Genomic DNA, 18,750 nt, shown 5'->3' with positions numbered 1-18,750 from the left:
CACGTTCTGGATTAAAGCAGGGCTTCCAATGTTTACATCAATAGGAGTGGGGAGGCGAGAGGGGCTGAACATTCCCCTGCCTTGCATTTATGCGTTCTGTTGTCGCTGGTACTCCGCTCCCCAGTTGGGTTCACTTCTTATATTGGAACCACACGCAGACAAAACAGGCTGGTGGGGGCTCAGAGTTTGGATCTCCTCACCTGCACTGCTTCATACATAGAATCATAGAAAGGAAGGGAATCCTGAGGGTCATCTAGCCCAACCCCCTGCGATGCAGGAATTTCAGACGTGGGGCCAACTCTATTGTATCTAGTTTGGCTCTCAGAGACTTCGCTGGCATGCCACTGCAATTTTTTTAAATTTTAGACCGTTCTGTCAAGGGAAACTTTGGACCTTTTCAGGATTTCAAGGCAGTACTGGGCTTCAGCTCAGTATACCTAAAGGAGTGTCTCCACCCCCATCGTTCAGCCCAGAAACTGAGGTCCAGCTCCGAGGGCCTTCTGGTGGTTCCCTCCCTGTGAGAAATGAGGTTACAGGGAACCAGGCAGAGGGCCTTGTCGTTAGTGGCTCCCTCCCTGTGGAACACCCTCCCATCAGATGTCAAGGAAATAAACAAATATCTGACTTTTGGAAGACATCTGAAGGCAGCCCTGTTTAGGGAGGTTTTTAATGTCTGATGTTTTATTGCTTTTTTATTAGTAGTATCATTAATTCTGTTGGGAGCCGCCCAGAGTGGCTGGGGAAACCCAGCCAGATGGGCGGGCTATAAATAATAAATTATTGTTATTATTATTATAGTATAATGTTCCTAATAATCTGCACCCAGTTGGGAGCATATGAGCGCCATACAGGCTCATGCACTCCTGTCTACCTGCCTTTTAATTGCTTTGAGAAATATTCTGCGCCAAAGCTCCAACTCTTAAAGAGATGTGTGTACTCGGATCACTATTTCACTGAGTCTAACACTCCTCTGAAAAAGTAGCTGTTATCAGGAAGTAATCTAAAAATAATCCCAATAATGTTGAGAAGGGTCTGGTCATGATCTTTCAGATTTATAATTATAGCTGTCCAAGGGCCATGTGAGTACAGGTTTCTAGCAGTTGCTAAAAGTAAGGCAGATGATTAATGTCGCCATACTGATCTTATCTATTTGCTCTGAAGTAAAGGGTGTGGATGCTGTTATAGAGTGGCCCTTGGCCATGTTAAAGGAAGCAAAGCATGTTAAAGGAATTCCAAATCAACGCGGGTGGCGCAGTGGGTTAAACCACAGAGCCTAGGGCTTGGCGATCAGAAGGTTGGCGGTTCAAATCCCTGCGACGGGGTGAGCTCCCGTTGCTCGGTCCCAGCTCCTGCCAACCTAGCAGTTCGAAAGCACATCAAAGTGCAAGTAGATAAATAGGGACCGCTACAGCGGGAAGGTAAACGGGGTTTCCGTGCACTGCTCTGGTTCATCAGAAGAGGCTTAGTCACGCTGGCCATATGACCCAGAAGCTGTACGCCAGCTCCCTCGGCCTATAGAGCGAGATGAGCACTCAACCCACACTAACTACTACACCACCCTGGCTTCCTAGAGTACTTCTGCTATGGGGCAGCTGTATAAATTATGTAGGTTAAAAAAATATGGAGAAAGCAAAATGTCACTTAGAGAAGGATCTAAAATATTTTCCTTTAGGCTTGAGTTTGCTTTATTCTGGATTGTTTTACTTGATGTTTCAATGTGATATAGACCGCTTTGGGATATAAAGTGGTATAGCAATCCCTGGAATTGGTTCACCACCTTGCCTAGAAAGGGAATTTGGGGGGCTGGCTTGCAATCTTCCAGCACCGTGAAATTTAAAGAGGGCTCTTTCACTGAAAATCTTAACAATGGCTTCCTTCAGACTCCTTAGGAAACATTTTGCGCTTTTTCAGCCCTCTTGGCCAAGCCTCTTCCGGCTGCTTTCAGCAAGTCAGTGAGGGCAAATGTCAAATGCCCAGCTTGACCTCAGCCATCCATGGCTGTCTGTCCACATCCTCGGGCTGTACGAATTTTATGCAGTCTGTTTCTGGTTATCAGTCCTAGTTTGAGGCTAAATCTTGTTTTGAGAGTTAATGAAACAATTAAGGAAATTGTAATTGCTTTGCATCTGTTGAGTCGTAAAGGAATTGCTCTACATGGAACTGGGCTTTATGGAAGCAGAAGACAATACTATACTGCAAGCTTACGCCAAACTCTGCTATGTGAGTTCACCTGAACAATTCAATAGTGCTTTGGTCTTTAAACTCCCCTTGTTTCTCTGTAAGGCTATCATCAAAGCTCCTTCTGGCTTACTATTTTTGTAATTGTGAATCTTCACTTTGTCAACCGTGGTTCCTGCTGTGGAAGAATAACCTTTGCATCCATGTTAGGACATTCTTAACATGACTGAGAGCAAAGTTTATGCAAGTCTGTCTGGTTGTTGTTATATTCCGGAAATGCTTGGCAAATGAGCTGATTGGTTGATAGACGGGAAAAATGTCTCAATTATGGGTTCATGTGTTTTGAATTTGTGAAGTAAAGTCATTAATGGGGGTCCAAACTTGCTGCTAAACTTATTGTAGCTAGATAGTGGAGAACTCCTTTTTTTGAAGCATGGTTGTCATGGGAGGGAAATACTGTATAAAAAAAATAAAATTAATGGAGATCATGAGGCAAAGGATGAGGCACTTGATTATTCCACCAACTGCACTCAAATGTTCTAGGAGAAAAGTTTCTGTGAATTGGTAACTAAATGGACTGCATTTATGTCAAAAGGTATGATCTGTTGCTTTTACCCCAATAAGAATTGTTACTGGTAGTTGAACTGTACACAAGAGTATTCTCTGCAGAAAGAAAACAATATGTAAAAATCATTATTTCTTTGAGGAAATATTGTGGCATTCATTCTGGGCCAGCTGGGATTCTTGCTCAGTCCTTGAGGGGTATTGCACAGTCACACGCATTCTTGAGCCCCCCCCCCCCCAGCAACATTTGTGGTTTTAAAACCAGAGGGAAGGGAGGCATTAGCCACAGAATGTGGTTTCTCTTCCACCTTAAAACAGTCAGTTAACTTACCTGTGGGTAAGTTGTACCTGCAGAGTGTACTGAAACATTTGCTTTTCCCCATTCTTAGTGGCTTCATGATAGGATGTAATTGCATTTGCTGATTTCGCAAAAGCCCATCGAGGGAGGGCTGCACACTGGATGGTGGGAAGATTTATTTGTGGCGTTAGTGGTTAATGGCGTGTTCTTCTTCAGAGACAATTAATCTCTGCAAGTATCTGTATAGTTGAGTTAGCAGTCTCGCCCCCCCCCCCCCCAAGCCAGGCTACTTCTGTGAGGAAGTTTCTTCATTCGCAGAGTTCATGTTGGCTTGCTGCAAAATCTAGGCGTTTGCATCACTAGCTGCGACACATGTATTAGTGTTGCATAGAACTTGGTGGGCCAATCCTTGTTTGTGATGGAGATTGTAGAGCAGGCATCCCCAAACTGCGGTCCTCCGGATGTTTTGGCCTACAACTCCCATGATCCCTAGCTAACAGGACCAGTGGTCAGGGATGATGGGAACTGTAGTCCAAAACATCTGGCGGGCCAATGTTTGGGGATGCCTGTTGTAGAGTGTTGTAAGCCTTCTGTGGGATTCACAAATTCTGGCTGGCCTTGGTAGCTGGCGATTTTCTGCTAGGCAATGGTGAAATCCTGTTCTGCCATGATTCTCTTGACCAGTGTTTCTCAACCGCCGTGAGACGCTGGCTGGTGTGCTGCGACGTGCGGCGACGAGAAGGGCGATTTGCATTGTCACGTGCCTGGCGGCCGCCAATAGTGAGCACTGACCCACCGAAAAGGAAGCTGGCTGGGTCACGACGCGGGGCGAGCGCAGCTCTCAACAGCCACCACCACGGGAGGGTGGTTTTAGACAAACTTAAAGAAGCTGGCTGGATGAGCTCAACCTGAAACTTGCTGAGCAAAGGATTGTGCTGGCAGAGAAATCAGCGGCTTCTGAAGCCTTATTACAGGAGATTGCAACCAACACAGCAATTGGCAAGTGTTTCTTACAGTCATAATTATATAGTCAATATAGGGCGGCACAGAGTTAAATTTTTTAACTTTTTTAATGGTGGTGTGCCTCGTGATTTTTTTCATGGAACAAGTGTGCCTTGGCCCAAAAAAGGTTGAGAAACACTGCTCTTGACAAAGGCAAGGCTGCAGTTGTTATTGAGTTATGTATGTGCTTTGATTTGTAGAACAACAACTAAAGGTTTATTAAGTCATCTGTTGTGTGTGTCCCCTGTGCACAATTTTCAAGTGGTGCACTTGAGAGCTGCTGCTTCTGTCCGCTTCCTCCATCTCCCGTTTTTATAATTTTGTCCTGATGATCCAATCAATGATACACATTAAGGTCTTCCTGAACTTCATCACGATGACCTTCTTTGCTCTTGCCAGAGAGGAGGGAAGGGAAATTGGCCAGAGTTGGGAAAGGTAGATGCTACGCCATCTATGGCGAGTGACTGCATTTGTTGATTCCTGATTTATTTTAAAAAGATGCTAATTTTCAGATCTTAGCTTTAGGGTGCAAAGTGTACAGAGCTAATTTAGATGTTGTGAAAATATTCATCTTGAACTTGCTCATTTTCAACTTCCAGAGTCCGGGAGGAGGGTGTCCTTCCCTGGAAAATGTGCAGGAACTAGCAGTTCTTCAGAGTTAAGCTGTAGATAACAAGTCGCAGATTACATTGTGGCAGTTGTTTGCCACCAACCTGGCAAACGCTTCCTGTTTCTTTTGCTACAAATCCTAAAATGAATATAGAGATAGTTTGTTTCAGTGTTGTGACTTCAAGTGTAACAAGAATAAAACGTATTTAGACATAATACCCAACCCAGCCGAAAACATTGCTCACAGAGTAAAAAAAGAAATGAGCCTTCAAGACCTTCCAAAAACCTTGCAATGTAGTCACTCATCACAGGTCTAGGCGGAGTGTGCTTCAAAGCTGTGAGGCCACCATGCCAAAATTCCTGTCCCTCCTGACCAGCAACATTACATCTCTCTGACACAGTGGGTCGGTGTCTTTTGCTGTTAACCAGAAGGTTGGTGGTTTGAGCCCACCCAGGGACAGCTGTGGGCAGGATTCCCGCATTGCAGGAGTTGGACTTGATGACCCTTGAGGTCCCTTCCAACTCTACAATACAACAACAACAATTTATTGTTTATACCCTGTCCATCTGGCTGGGTTTCCCCAGGCACTCTGGGTGGCTCCCAACAAAATATTAAAAATACAATAAAACATCAGACATCAAAAACTTCCCTAATCAGGGCTGCCTTCATTTGTCTTCTAAAAGCCAGATAGTTGTTTATTTCCTTGACATCTGATGGGAGGGCGTTCCACAGGGAGGGTGCCACTACCGCGAAGGTCCTCTGCCTGGTTCCCTGAAAGCTCACTTCTCACAGTGAGGGAACCGCCAGAAGACCCTCGGAGCTGGACCTCAGTGTCCAGGCAGAAAGATGGGGGTGGAGACGCTCCTTCAGGTATAGTGGGCCAAGGTTGTTTAGGGCTTTAAAGGTCAGCAGCACCAAGAAGAAGAAGAAGAAGAGTTTGGATTTGATATCCTGCTTTATCACTACCCTAAGGAGTCTCAAAGCGGCTAACATTCTCCTTTTCCCTTCCCCCCCCCCCCCACAACAAACACTCTATGAGGTGATTGGGGCTGAGAGACTTCAGAGAAGTGTGACTAGCCCAAGGTCACCCAGAAGCTGCATGTGGAGGAGCAGAGACACTAACCCGGTTCACCAGATTACAAGACTACCGCTCTTAACCTCTACAACAAAAGAGGTTTAAAGACTGTCTCAAGGCAAATCTTTAAAAATGTAGTATAAACACTGACAACTGGGAAACACTGGCCTGCGAGCGCTCCAGTTGGAGAACAGCCTTTCCCAAAGGTGTCATGGGCTTTGAAGACACTCAAACTCAGGACGCAAGGGAGAAACGTGCTAAGAGGAAGGCACGCTTGGCAAATCCACACCGTGATCAACTTCTGCCCGGAAAACAATGCCCCCACTGTGGAAGCACGTGCGGATTCAGAATTGGCCTCCACAGTCACTTACGGACCCATTGTTAAAATCGTGTTTATGGAAGACAATCTTACTCGGCTACGAGTGATCGCCAAGGAAGTTATGTTGTCTCGGCAGCCACTCCCAGTTACCAATCTAGCTGCCGCATTCTGGATTAATTGTAGTTTCTGGGTCACTTTCAAAGGTAGCCCCACGTAGAGCGCATTGCAGTAGTCCATGCGGGAGATAACTAGAGCATGCATCACTCTGGCGAGACAGTCTGCAGGCAGGTAGGGCCTCAGACTGCGCACCAGATGGAGCTGGTAGGCAGCTGCCCTGGACACAGAATTGACCTGTGGCTCCCTAGGAAGTGGGCATGCCCAGGAGGGCCTCCAAGGCAGATCTCAGTGTGGGGGCCTGGTGGGACCAGGGGTAGGCAGTCCAGCAAATATTGCTGACTTCCTATTCCAGAAATTCTGTTTCAGAAAATACACTTTCTGGGATAGGTGAACTGCGGCTGCTGGCAATTCTGCCAGTCTGCTGCACTTAAAAGTTGCATACCAGGTAACATCAGAAAAACCTGGTGTGAGTTACGTGAAGTGCTGATCTAGTGTGGGGCAATGAAGAGAATTAAAAGCCCCATTCTCCAACAACTCTTCTCCAGTCAAATTAACACCCACCCACCCTGCAGTGCCACTTTGCATTGAGGAAAAAAACATGGGATTCAGCCACAGGCCTCGCTTTTCGTGCGTGGTTTGGCTCTTGGATTCTCAATCTGGCTCCTCTGCAGGTTTTTCCTCCGTCATCTTAAGCGCTGAATAGATTGAGGCTGTCTGGAGACACTGCAGCTGTTCTCTCGCTTCACTGTTCATTTGCTTCTCAGGGCCAGATCTTCTCTCTTGTCCTGATGAATAGGCTGCAGTAAATTTTGATGGGTGATTCCAGAGTTGTCTGTCTGCCTGCTTGCCTGCTACAAAGTGGTTCAGTTCAACTCTGGTCTGCCAACAGTGTAAATCTTTGTTCTCTGGGCTAGCAGTCTTGGCAGGATGTAGGAGAGGCCGATGGAGACACTTGAAAGAACTAGGCATCCATTGAGGACAATTTCCTTGTAAGGATCTGATGGGAATAAGCTTCTCTCTCTCTCTCTCTCTCTCTCTCTCTCTCTCTCTCTCTCTCTCTCTCTGTGTGTGTGTGTGTGTGTGTGTGTGTGTGAGAGAGAGAGAGAGAGAGAGAGAGAGAGAGAGAGAGAGAGAAGCAGCTTAGCTTCAGCTTCTGAGTGGGGAGTGATATAACCCAGTATTTTTGATAGTCTAGGTAAGGATGTTGACAGTCACATAATAAATCTAAGTGACAGATGAGCCATAAAAATGCCAGGGGGGGGGGAGAGAATGTAATTAAACCAGTATGTGGGGAGATGCTTTGCTTTTTGACACAATAATTAATCTGTTTTTACATTAACAGTACTGGAATGTCACCTTGAGCTAATGGTTTGCCAGTGAAGAAGAGGCATCAAAGTGAAGGGCTAGGGCAGAAATTCTGTTTGTTTGCTTTCACTTTCCCCACCTTCCTTTGTGTTGGAACTTCTGTGTGCTGCCATGGGGGGGGGGGTTCCCAGTTAGGAACTATTTAATGTTCCTTATTGGGCAAAGCTAGGAAGAATTTACTAGCACACAATTCCTAAAGGCTATCAAAACCAGAAAAGGGTGAGAATTATTAGCAGGCATCTGCCTTTATTAAGCATCGAGTCCTGTAATGTTGCAGATCACGATGTGGCCCAGGTTCTGCTGATGGGTTTGAAGTTGGAGCATTGCATTGCCAGATCATGGATGCGCTAGGGAACTCTGTGTAAATTCCTGCTAGTAGTTTGAGTTGACAGTGGAAAAATATAGATACATTCTGATTTAACTGTTTTTGAACCTGTAAAATGGGCACACGAGTAACACTGTTAAAAATATATTGTGTTGTGCATGTGACAGTGTGGCTCACACATTGACTGTCCGGACTGTGGTTGCTAGGAATTTTTGGTTGCTTAATGAATAAAACAGTCCGTGATCCTGCTTCTTTGCAGGAAGGTACACACACACACACACACACACACATACACACGAAGCTGTGAACTGGCAAGAGATGCTGGGCAGTGACACTGGTTTCCCAGAAAATTGTGACTTAGAAAATGGGGAGGGGGGAGATTCTTAATACCCTAAATCAACATGGTTATTTGAGTTGTATTCAGTATAATATAATTGAAAAGTACACATCATCATAATTTTTGTTGTTGTTTATAAAATTTAAATACTGCCCTTCATCCAAGATCACAGAGGGGGTTAAAACATGGGTAGATAAACGAAGGCCTGGGGGCCAGATCTGGCCCAATCTCCTTCTAAATCCGGCCCATGGATGGTCCGGGAATCAGCGTGTTTTTACATGAGTAGAATGTGCGCTTTTATTTAAAATGCATCTCTGGGTTATTTGTGGCACATAGGAATTGGTTCATTATTTCCCCCCCCCAAAAATATAGTCCAGCCCCCCACAAGGTCTGAGGGACAGTGGACCAACCCCCTGCTGAAAAAGTTTGCTGACCCCTGGGTTACAATATAAAACACAAGCATACATATCATACTATCCAACCCAAAAAATGCCCCTCATAGATGGTTTAATTAGCCCAAGGCCTGGCTGATTTAATTGTACATGCAATAAAAATATTTCCACCACCCCCCAGTAGCTAAGTTTAGTTGAGTTGAAATATTTGATTTCAGGAAAAAGGTCAGTAGAGCACATTTAATGTTGTTATATTCAAACAGACCCAAAGCTTATTTTTAGTGGACTATTTGTAAATATTTTAAGACAGATTCAATAGCACCAAGTTCCTTAAAACTTAGAAGACACATAGAAGAAATAACATCTATACCACTTTCATGTCAATTTAACTGCCTTGGTTTTCCCCAAGGAATCCTGAGAACCACATTTTTATTTTATTTTGTTTGGTAAGCGTTCTGCACATTTGCTTACAGATACCACATGCTTACTTAGGGAGATAGAAATGGCTGTTAAACTGGGTTAAATCTGTGGTGTGGACTGCTGGACTGAAGCTTTCTTCCCTCTCCTGCCCCCCCCCCCCCCGTGCCAAGAAGAAACCCTGCAGATTTTTGTTTTGCCTGAGAAATATGCTAAAGAGTATATTTAAAGAGGAAATGTGGGGATGTATATTTGTTGTTGCTTTGTGCGATTATTGATAAAATCTGCCAACAGATCATTGAGGAAGTGATAGAGCTTTAAGTCCGTAGCGTAAGGTCAGTTCCATACAGTCATTTCAAAAGCGGTTACAGTGTGGTCCTGATAACGCCAAGGTTGCAGGTTCGATCCTTGTATGGGTCATTTGCATATTCCTGCATTGCAGCGGGTTGGACTAGATCAGTGTTTCTCAACCAGTGTGCCTCCAGATGTTTTGGGACTACAACTCCCATCATTCCTGACCACTGGTCTTGCTAGCTAGGGATGATGGGAGTTGTAGTCCCAAAACATCTGGAGGCACACTGGTTGAGAAACACTGGACTAGATGACCCTCGGGGTCCCTTCCAACTGTACGATTCCATGATTCTTTATCTCTCTCCCACCTGCCTATGGCCAGTAGCATCGCCTTAGCTCTTAGATGCAGCAGATGAACCTTTAACGCAGGTCTAGGCATGCCTCCTGGTAAGTAACTCCCACTGAGTTCTGTGGGACTTCTTCCCAGGTAAATGTGTTTTAGGATTTCAGCCAAGTTTCTAAACAAATGGCAGTTTCATGCTTCACATCCTCGACCTTTTGAGGAGTGTCCTCCTCCCATATTTTTTCCTGATACCGACAACACACTTAGGCAGTTGGTTGCCCTGAGGCATTGTGTGAGTGACTCCTGTCAGTTGATAGGAAAACCAGTCACTTGCTCTGTGTTGTTTGCCTGACATCGTCTCTTCCTTTACTTAGCAACGGTAGTGAAGGCAGTTTCATATAATTTACAATCAGCAGGATTCAGGAGCCAGGGAACCTAGAAACCTGAAGCTTCAGGGGGGGAAAATGACAAAATCTGCAACAAAATGTATCATGTTCTGCAAATTTGTATCTGTGTGGCTAAAGGCCTGTTCTTTATTGGGCCAGTGTGAGCTGTTCACTCATTTTGTTAAATTGTGATGTAGCCCACAATAGTAGTCTCTGGCTCCTTGTATTCTGAAATGGAAAGTGTTTGTTGTCTCCCCCTCCCCCTGATTTGACATACTTTGTGTGTAGTGATATTCTGAATTTTGGTGGTTTATAGTCTCACCATGATCATTAAAAAGCTCTCTGTAATATATCACATTTAGTTCTCTCTGACCAATTCTTGTTTATCGTGTGGATATTAAGCAGGTTGATTATTTTGGGGGGGGGGCAGGGGTTGTGTAGTTTTGCACAAGCATGCAAAACATGCTTATCATTTAAAGGCAGTTGTCAAAACAGCCAGCCAAACACAAAAGCATTATCAAGCCTGCAAACCAAATATTTACTCAAGTTTGCTCTGATTTTAAGACGCAGCATTGACAATCTGGTGGGAAACAAATGATTCATAGAGAGTGTTATCATTGGGGCTCCCCAGCTGTCTTAAGAATTAAAGAACAGATTAAACAGATTAAATAACAAATAAATATCTGATGCTGATGCTAGCTAAATAACTATCAGTTAAATATGAATTCATCTTTCATCGGCTGCTAACAGCACAAGGGTTGGAACTATAATGTTCCATGCGTGTTTGTATAGAATAACGTAGTTCAGGAGAAACCCAGCAGAAAACTAAAACCTAGAATTGAGTGTGTTGATGGACAGATGCCACATAAATGCACTAAGGATAAATAATAGCATTTTAAATTTAGTGTAGTTAAGGTTTCAGAGTGTTAAATATTTATTTATTTTTACATGCAGTATTGCTTGTATAAAGTTTGTAGCAGCAAATGCTGCTGTAAGGAAACAACTCTCATGAACTTCCTCTCAGTTGAGGACAGAAGATGGTATTCTTTTTGGGTTGGCCATATGCCTGGAAACTGAACAAGTCACACATCTGCACCAAGCTGTCATGGACATTTCTCTATAAGGTTTCCGTCTATATTTATCCTGAAACGCAAAATAAGAATAATAATAGTAATGACCTGGCCATTCTTTCCAGTTAAATGGCGGTGTGTTATAAAGGTGCATCTATTCCAAGGGTCAGCAACCTTTTGGGGGGGGCGGTCCTCCGTCCCTCAGACCATGTGGTGGGCCGGACTATATTTTGAAAAATAAAATGAATGAATTCCTATGCCCCACAAATAACCCAGAGATGCATTTTAAATAAAAGCGCACATTCTACTCATGTAAAAACATGCTGATTCCTGGACCGTCCATGGGCCGGATTTAGAAGGCGATTGGGCCGGATCCAGCCTCTGGGCCTTAGTTTGCCTACCTCCGATCTATTCAATAGAATTATTGGAAGCCTTTCCTAGGAGGAATCCTTGCCCCCATCCCAATCAATTTAGCAGCTGGCAACAGATTGTGGGGTGTGTGTGTCAGATTACGTAGATACTAATGTGATCACTGCTACAGGTAGGTAGCCGTGTTGGTCTGAGTCGAAGCAAAATAAAACTGCTGAAAGACTTAAAAAAACCAACAACAACCCAACCCAAACAGCTCTGCTTTGTACATTATAACACTTGGCATAGTATTTGCATGTCTGAAATGTCAAGTGTGATGGAGCAAATCTGGAAAAGGGTAATCATCGTAGGCTGTTGTTCTGTTCCCGTGGCTCTCCCTGCCTCCCACTGTTTGATTGTCAGAACGGCAGCAGCGCTGAAAACCTATTCAAGACGAATTGAAAATTAGAACGTTAGACTTTTCGTTTTTCTGTCTTCAGCTGACCTCGCCATGGATATTATTTTCCTTCCCCTTGGGAAAGAAGAAGGGGCTGGTCATAAAAAACAATGGGAACATCTGGGAAAGCTCTGATTAGGCAAAAGTGTATTCTCACCACCACCTCCAAATGCAAAAGAGCAGCGAAGAGAGCAGTTCTTGTCTTTGATGCTCAGCTGAAATGAGTTGATGAGGCCCTCTGGAATTGTTTTCCTCCATGTCCTCAACAGTCCACAAGACCCAGAATAACTAGGACTTTGACACTGGAATGGACTCCCACGAGAGGTGGCGGAATTCTCCTTCCTTGGAGGTTTCTAAGCCATGGTTGGATGACCAACTGAACTAGATCTAGTTGAGATTCCTGCAATGCAGGGGGTTGGGACTTGTTGAAGAAAAACTGCTCCCTTTCCCTTATGGGGTATTCCAGAGGCTGTACAGAGTCCTTAGGTGGGTTCCCTATCGGTAGGATAAAATAACAGAGGCTAACCAGAGTATATTGAGAAGCAAAGCAGCCAGTAAGCCTTCAAGGAACTGTTGCAACAGGGTCCCCACTCGCCACACGCAAGAGGGAGAAGAACCCTGAACAATGGTGCGTAAGCCCTCATATATACTTTTGAAATTGCCCGCCCTGTAGCCCAAGACCACCACCCCCCAAAAAACATCTTCCATACATCACAGAGGGAGGTGGTCTATAGCAGAAATGACTGATTGTATTACCTGGGCAGTCTGACCATTCTTTTATGATGGTTAATACTTTAGTTCCTGAATCCCGGTAACAGGCTCACCCGATTCATGCACAAATACACCCTTAAGACAGGATTTGTAAGCAAAAAGACAATGGGAAGGCTTTCCCCATTTGCCTCCCTTACTGCAGAGGAATATTATGAGGTCACTGGGAGAGTCAAAATGGCTTCAGGATTGCTCTCCCATATTATTTCAGACAATGGTTCATATATTTAGATATGTGTGCATTTATGAATATTTATTCTATATTTGAGAGCTTAAAATTCTTATAACAGACTAGATGACCCTCTGGATCCCGCCCAGCTCTACAATGTTGTGATTCCACGATTCTATGTAGAACTTCTTTGCAGAGTTATTTCATGTGGGGAGGGGCCCTATCAGACCAGAGTCCCTCCCTGCACAGACGAGCTTTATCATATATTGGTATCCGTGGAAAACCCTTTCCCATGCTGTCCAAATGGGGAAGCATTTCTGCCATGCATGCCTGCAGAGAGAGAAAGAGAAAGTGAGCCTGTGTGTCCTTCTGTATTCTTATCTTTTGTTTCAACACATTCCGGGATCCATACTGTGCAAGAAGAGAATGTCCAGATGTATTTATATACAGTAATAACCTGCAGAAAATGGGGGCAGGGAGGTGTTGTGTTAGTAGAGCTGTAAATAGTAATTTCAGTGCATCCACACTCCTAAAATACACCTCTCTTCCTTTTGCAGGCTGGAAGTATTTTGCGTGGCTTGCAGAGATTTCATAGTACTGCTTCCTTGTAGTTTGTGGCACTAACTGGAAGTACTTGCTTCTAAAAGTAGCCTTTCGTGTGACGTCTGTGGCTTAGTCGCCCAGTCCTTCTCCCCAGACAAAAATGAACCTTAAGTATGAAACTGTTGCATTTGCTCACATTCACCACTTCATCCCTTTCCTTGGTGTTGTGCCCCCATATTGACATTTCGACTGTAAGCTGCTCTGACCACCGGGAACCCAAATTCTTATTTATGTTGCAGTGGCTAGGGTTCAAATAAGCTCTTGAGGGTCAGGAGAACCCCCCAGAGCAATGCATGGGGGCAGGCGAAATGGGATTTGCTTGCTCCAGCAAAACAATCCGAGGGGTGCAATGTTGAATTCCTCCCTTTGCTCATAGCTCTGGGTAAATAACAGGAAGTGGGCTTTTATGAGGAACGTGAAGGAGGAAAAAGAACTCCTTGCCCCCTGACTCATATCATTGGGAGCTTCAGGGATGACTTCTGAGTCACCAGTTATGGTGCAAGATGCCAAATATTGGCTTCCTTGGGTTTATTGTGGTCATTGGGCCAGGGATAGCACAGTTTCTCCTTGGCACTGTGTGCAGTAAGGCACTAGGGTGGGCGATACATCAACATAACTTCCAGAAGCAGTTTGAAGTCCATATTGTGATATTGGTTCCATAATTTTTGACCTGCCAATATACTGTGAATCATGATGTCATTTTTGCATAGCACACACACACAATGCAGAAAAAGCTGTGAGCCAGCCAATGCCTTTAACATAGCTCCATCCTTATTTCAGACGTCGTGATATATCAGTATATTGTGATGTTTAGCTGGTAACATATTGTGATGTTGAGAACCAGGTACCGCGCAGTCCCATAAGGCACATCCACGTATTAAATGTTGCTGGTGAAAGGAGGAATCTGAGACATGACAATGGTGGATTTTGCTTGATTCGACAACTAGTAGCTAGCAAATGGCTTGCACAATTCCTTCTGAGCTGATCCAAACTGAAGCAGATTGAAAGGGGGAAATCCACTGAGTAAGTGAGTGATTGAAATGTCAGAAATCTACAAGGTACACTACAATGACAAGCTGGTCTCCAGATTTTTCCAATTATCCCTACCCCCAGGCATCAGTCTAGGAGGCAGCTTCTGTTTCGTACTTACATAACATATTCTCTCATGAATTATTATTATTATTATTATTATTATTATTATTATTTATTGTGATATAGCGTTGGTGTAGTAAATATTTAAGAGCTTGTTCCCAGCATAAAAATACAGAAGGTGTACAGCCCAGTTTTCCGCAACAATATTTAAACAAAGCTGATAATTTCATATTGGTGTTGTAGAGTTTGTTTGTTAATGAACCAGTCAAGAAGGGTCTCAAGTCTTTTGCTAGAGAATGGAGTGTGCTTGCCATTGGTGCATTTATTTTGTTCGCGGACATTTTAAGTGATTTAGTAGTGCAAAGAGCAATTCAGTGGCGTTTAACGCTTTTCATGGTTGCATGTTGAAATACAGTGCTTTCAAGTACCCAAAGTGTTTCGCTTACATTCCCCTGTGACAAGCCTTCTAGCAAGCATGTTAAGGCAGGCCAGTCGTAATATTTATATTGTAGATGTGGGGCTGAGGCTGAGAGTGGCCTGCCCAAAGCCATCCAGTAAGCTCTAGGTTCAAATTTTACCCATGGGCTTCCTGTTCCAGAACCCCTCTGCTGCAGCATCTCTCTGCCCAAGCCCACAAGCATGCGCTACGGAGGAATTGGTTGTTGCAGCGAATATGCTTCATTCCATTCTTGTAACGCGACCATGTTAGATGGGAACCCTTCAGATTTGTGACCGTGCTAGTGTGCTGTCACTTTAGTCTGCTTCATTCCAATGCCTTGGGTATCCTTCTCCTCTTCAGAGGAGTGTTCGAAATTAGCCAGGTGCCAGGAGCTTTTCGCACCTGGCTATCGGCTACTTGCAAGCAAGTGAAAATGCCTGGATGCTAGGTGACATCACCATCTGGAGGTCACGGTGCATGCCTGGGAATCATTGGGTTGTGACTGTTTTCACATACAAATTCAACATCTTGTAGAATTCTATCAGTTATATTGCACCTGCACAATCGGATTGAATTTCAGGAACTAAAATGCTTTTTCTGGGCAGCCTGAGCAGGAACAGTGAACAACATTATACAGTAGAACCTCGGTTTTCAAATGTAATCCGTTCTGGAAGACAGTTTGACTTCCGAAACGTTCGAAAACCGAGGCGCAAAGGCCTGTCGGCAAATTCATTTGAGAAAATTGAAAAACACACGGCGGAAGCCGTTCGACTTCTGAGGCGCTTTTGAAAACAGAAGCATTTGCTTCTGGGTTTTTGGGGTTTGCATTCCAAAAGGTTCAGCTTGCGAAACACTAAAAAACCGAGGTTCCACTGTAGTTAGTTGTTGCAGCTTGTCTTCGCTGCACCCCTCTGCCCTGCTCACAGTTGTGAAGAATAGTCTTACGTTATGAATGGGCCATGTCACCATTAAGAAAAAGAGGCCGGAATCGGCCAATATATATATGGACTGTCCCTGAATCAAGTGACTTTTCTTCTTTTAAGTTCCCAAAGCTCTTAACCTAGCTCAAGGTTTTCACCTGAACTAGCCAGATCTTTAAATGAGAATTAATCACAGTCAGTCCATCACTTGAAAAATAAGACTTTAGAGCCATCTTGCCCCAAAATGGCAACTCAACATTCCACTTTGGTGTCTGTAACCTTTCTTTGAGGAGCCATTCGGCGCCTAGCTTATATATATGAGTTTCTAGCACTGCCAGTTAAGTAGTAAACCATGGGAACAGGAAAAGCTGCTGTTCATATTTTGACTTCATTAAGAAATTTACATTGCAATTCTGAAGCTGGTGATTTTAAAAAAAACAACAACTTTTTTTGCTCCTGCTGCAGGTTGGAAAAGAAACCGTACAGACAACGGAAGACCAGATTTTGAAGAGAGACATGCCTCCTGCGTTCATTAAGTAAGTAAATAAACATGGCAAGTCTTGATAGTGGTTTTAGAAAATGTAAGCCTCGGTAACCTTTCAGTGCCGTACTATTTTGGAGTGCAAGTGAGACCTCACTTGACTGAATGCTTCTCAGTAAACAAACAAGCAAGCAAAAATACCTGCACATAGCAAACTAATACATCAGGATGCTTTTTCCCCTACACTGTATGCCGGGAGGTTTTTTTTTAATTCTGTGTGGTGAACCTCCACTTGTGGTCTTATGTGGTACAGCCCTCACACAGGTTGACCACCTCAGGGAGAACCGGGCTTATGTCCAAATATCTGAAATATATATATATATATATATATATATATATATATATATATATATATGAGTTTAGCAATGAAAATTCATGTTATTCATCAGAGATTTGGGTTAATTTGGACTGGACTTTGTAATGGGGTCTTAGCTGTTCCAATACCCCCCTTCTTCAGTATAGAGTTCTCCAACAATTAGCTGCACAAATAATATTTTCGGCCCCAAGATAAAAGTCCCTTTTAGTTTGGTTGACAGTGTCAAGTTGTGGTGTGTCTGCTTTTCTCTGTGTGTGCCCTTGGTCTGGCTCTGATTTTGTTTGATACCTGAAAGCTAATTGACTGGTGCTCGTAATTAACTTCATGCGTCGGTGCGAAAGATATAATGATTTTCTCTTTGGAGGTTTTGAAGGCGAAATAATCACTTTTGTAATCATTCAGCCAATTTCCTTGACAATGTCAAATACAAATTCCTTATTGAAAATGGCTGTTTCTGGCCAGCTTCTGAATAGTGTGTGTTCTTTATTAGTTAAGACAGATGAAGGTTTTGCTAAATTGTTGGGGGAGGGAGGATCCCATGATCTGGGGAAGAAAGATGTTCCTCAAGCACATGAATGCCTTTGTCAGGAGGTGGGAATCTGGGGCAGTGAGAAAGCTAAATGGAAAATTGTATGAAGATCTATTTGCATTGTGGATTATTTTGAATATTTGCTTAGTAACTGCTCTGCCTGCTTTAAATATAAGATACACTGCACTGTGATTACATCCAACCTTTTCTCTAAAGCATAGGAAGATCTAATTATGTTTAGGGAAGCTTTTAATGTTTAATAGATTATTGCATTTTCATGTTCTGTTGAAAGCCACCCAGAGTGGCTGGGGAAACTCAGCCAGATGGGCGGGGTATAAATAATAAATTATTATTATTATTATTATTATTATTATTATTATTACTATTATTATTATGTCTTGGGAATTCATACTGTGAATCAGAGTATAATACATTGCATTACATTCCCGTCAACATTTCTCCCATGAAAATAGGGACATCCTATTCCATAACACAGTAACAATGATACTTTTATTATTTACACACCGCTTTTCTGACTGGGTTGCCTCAGCTGCTCTGGGTGGCTTCCAACATATATAGAAAACACAATTAAACATTTTTTTAAAAAAAATCCCAGATGTCTTCTAAAGGTTGCATAGATACTTATCTCCTTGGCTTTTGGGGGGGGTTGGGTCATATAACTCCATACCCTCCAACATTTCTCCAATGAAAATAGGGACATCCTAAGGAAAAACGGGACATTCTGGGATCAAATCAGAAACTGGGATGGCTTTTGTTAATCTGAGAATGGGGACCCATGGAGGGCCTGGTATTACTGCATTTAGGTGAGATGAACAGGGTTCTCCTAACAGCACCCTTAGCAAGCTGCAGTTCCCAGGATGCTTTGGGGGAAGCCATCACTGTTGGAAATGGCATGATACTGCTTTAAGCGGATAGCACAGATAGGGTCTAGGATTTGAAAATGCCCTTGAACATAACCAGCAACTTTTGAAACTGGTGGACACAAAAGTTGTGACATGGGCGATCCATGATCAGGTCTCGGAGGTCTCTTTTCGCTTGACTATTGCTCTGGGATGATTAACCCTTATCCCTCCCCCTGCAGTCTTTATTTTATTTAAACAACCTTTCAAAGCAGCTGTGAAGGGAAATGGGGACCCACATTGCATCTTTCTTTCTCTCCCTGTCTCTCCCCCCCCCCGCCCCAGCTAACAGCAGTTGTTTTGGTGGTTGGGGGGGAAGGGAGGTAGTTTTAAATTGGGGAAATGGCCTGGCTGCTTTTAGGCTGTGGGTACTACATTAGGGACCCCTGTGTTATGACATGGGAGTCAGCTGTTCAAAGAACTCCCACCCCAACCCTCTGGCCCGTTGTGTTGGATCCCAACCTATGTTGTGTTCCCAGTGTTGCTGGCTATATTCACACTGAGGTAATAAATATCTTTTGGGGCTGTATCACTGAAGACTGCAGGTGAGGGCTTGCCT

At 43.7% G+C, this 18,750-nt stretch overlaps 1 protein-coding gene across 2 annotated transcripts in view; it reads left to right on the top strand.

Annotated features, from left to right (window-relative positions):
• The window catches only part of VCL (vinculin), a 79,303-nt gene that overhangs the window by 8,201 nt on the left and 52,352 nt on the right, over positions 1 to 18,750 (top strand). For both annotated transcript variants that reach the window (XM_035138681.2, XM_035138683.2), the window contains exon 2: positions 16,351 to 16,421. In XM_035138681.2, coding sequence (XP_034994572.1) covers positions 16,351 to 16,421 — 71 coding nt within the window. The remainder of the gene's footprint in view (positions 1 to 16,350; positions 16,422 to 18,750) is intronic.

Source organism: Zootoca vivipara, chromosome 5, assembly GCF_963506605.1.
Source record: "Zootoca vivipara chromosome 5, rZooViv1.1, whole genome shotgun sequence".
NCBI lineage: Eukaryota > Metazoa > Chordata > Lepidosauria > Squamata > Lacertidae > Zootoca > Zootoca vivipara.
Note: the sequence above shows the minus strand (reverse complement) of the source record. Positions and strands in the feature narration are given on the sequence as shown.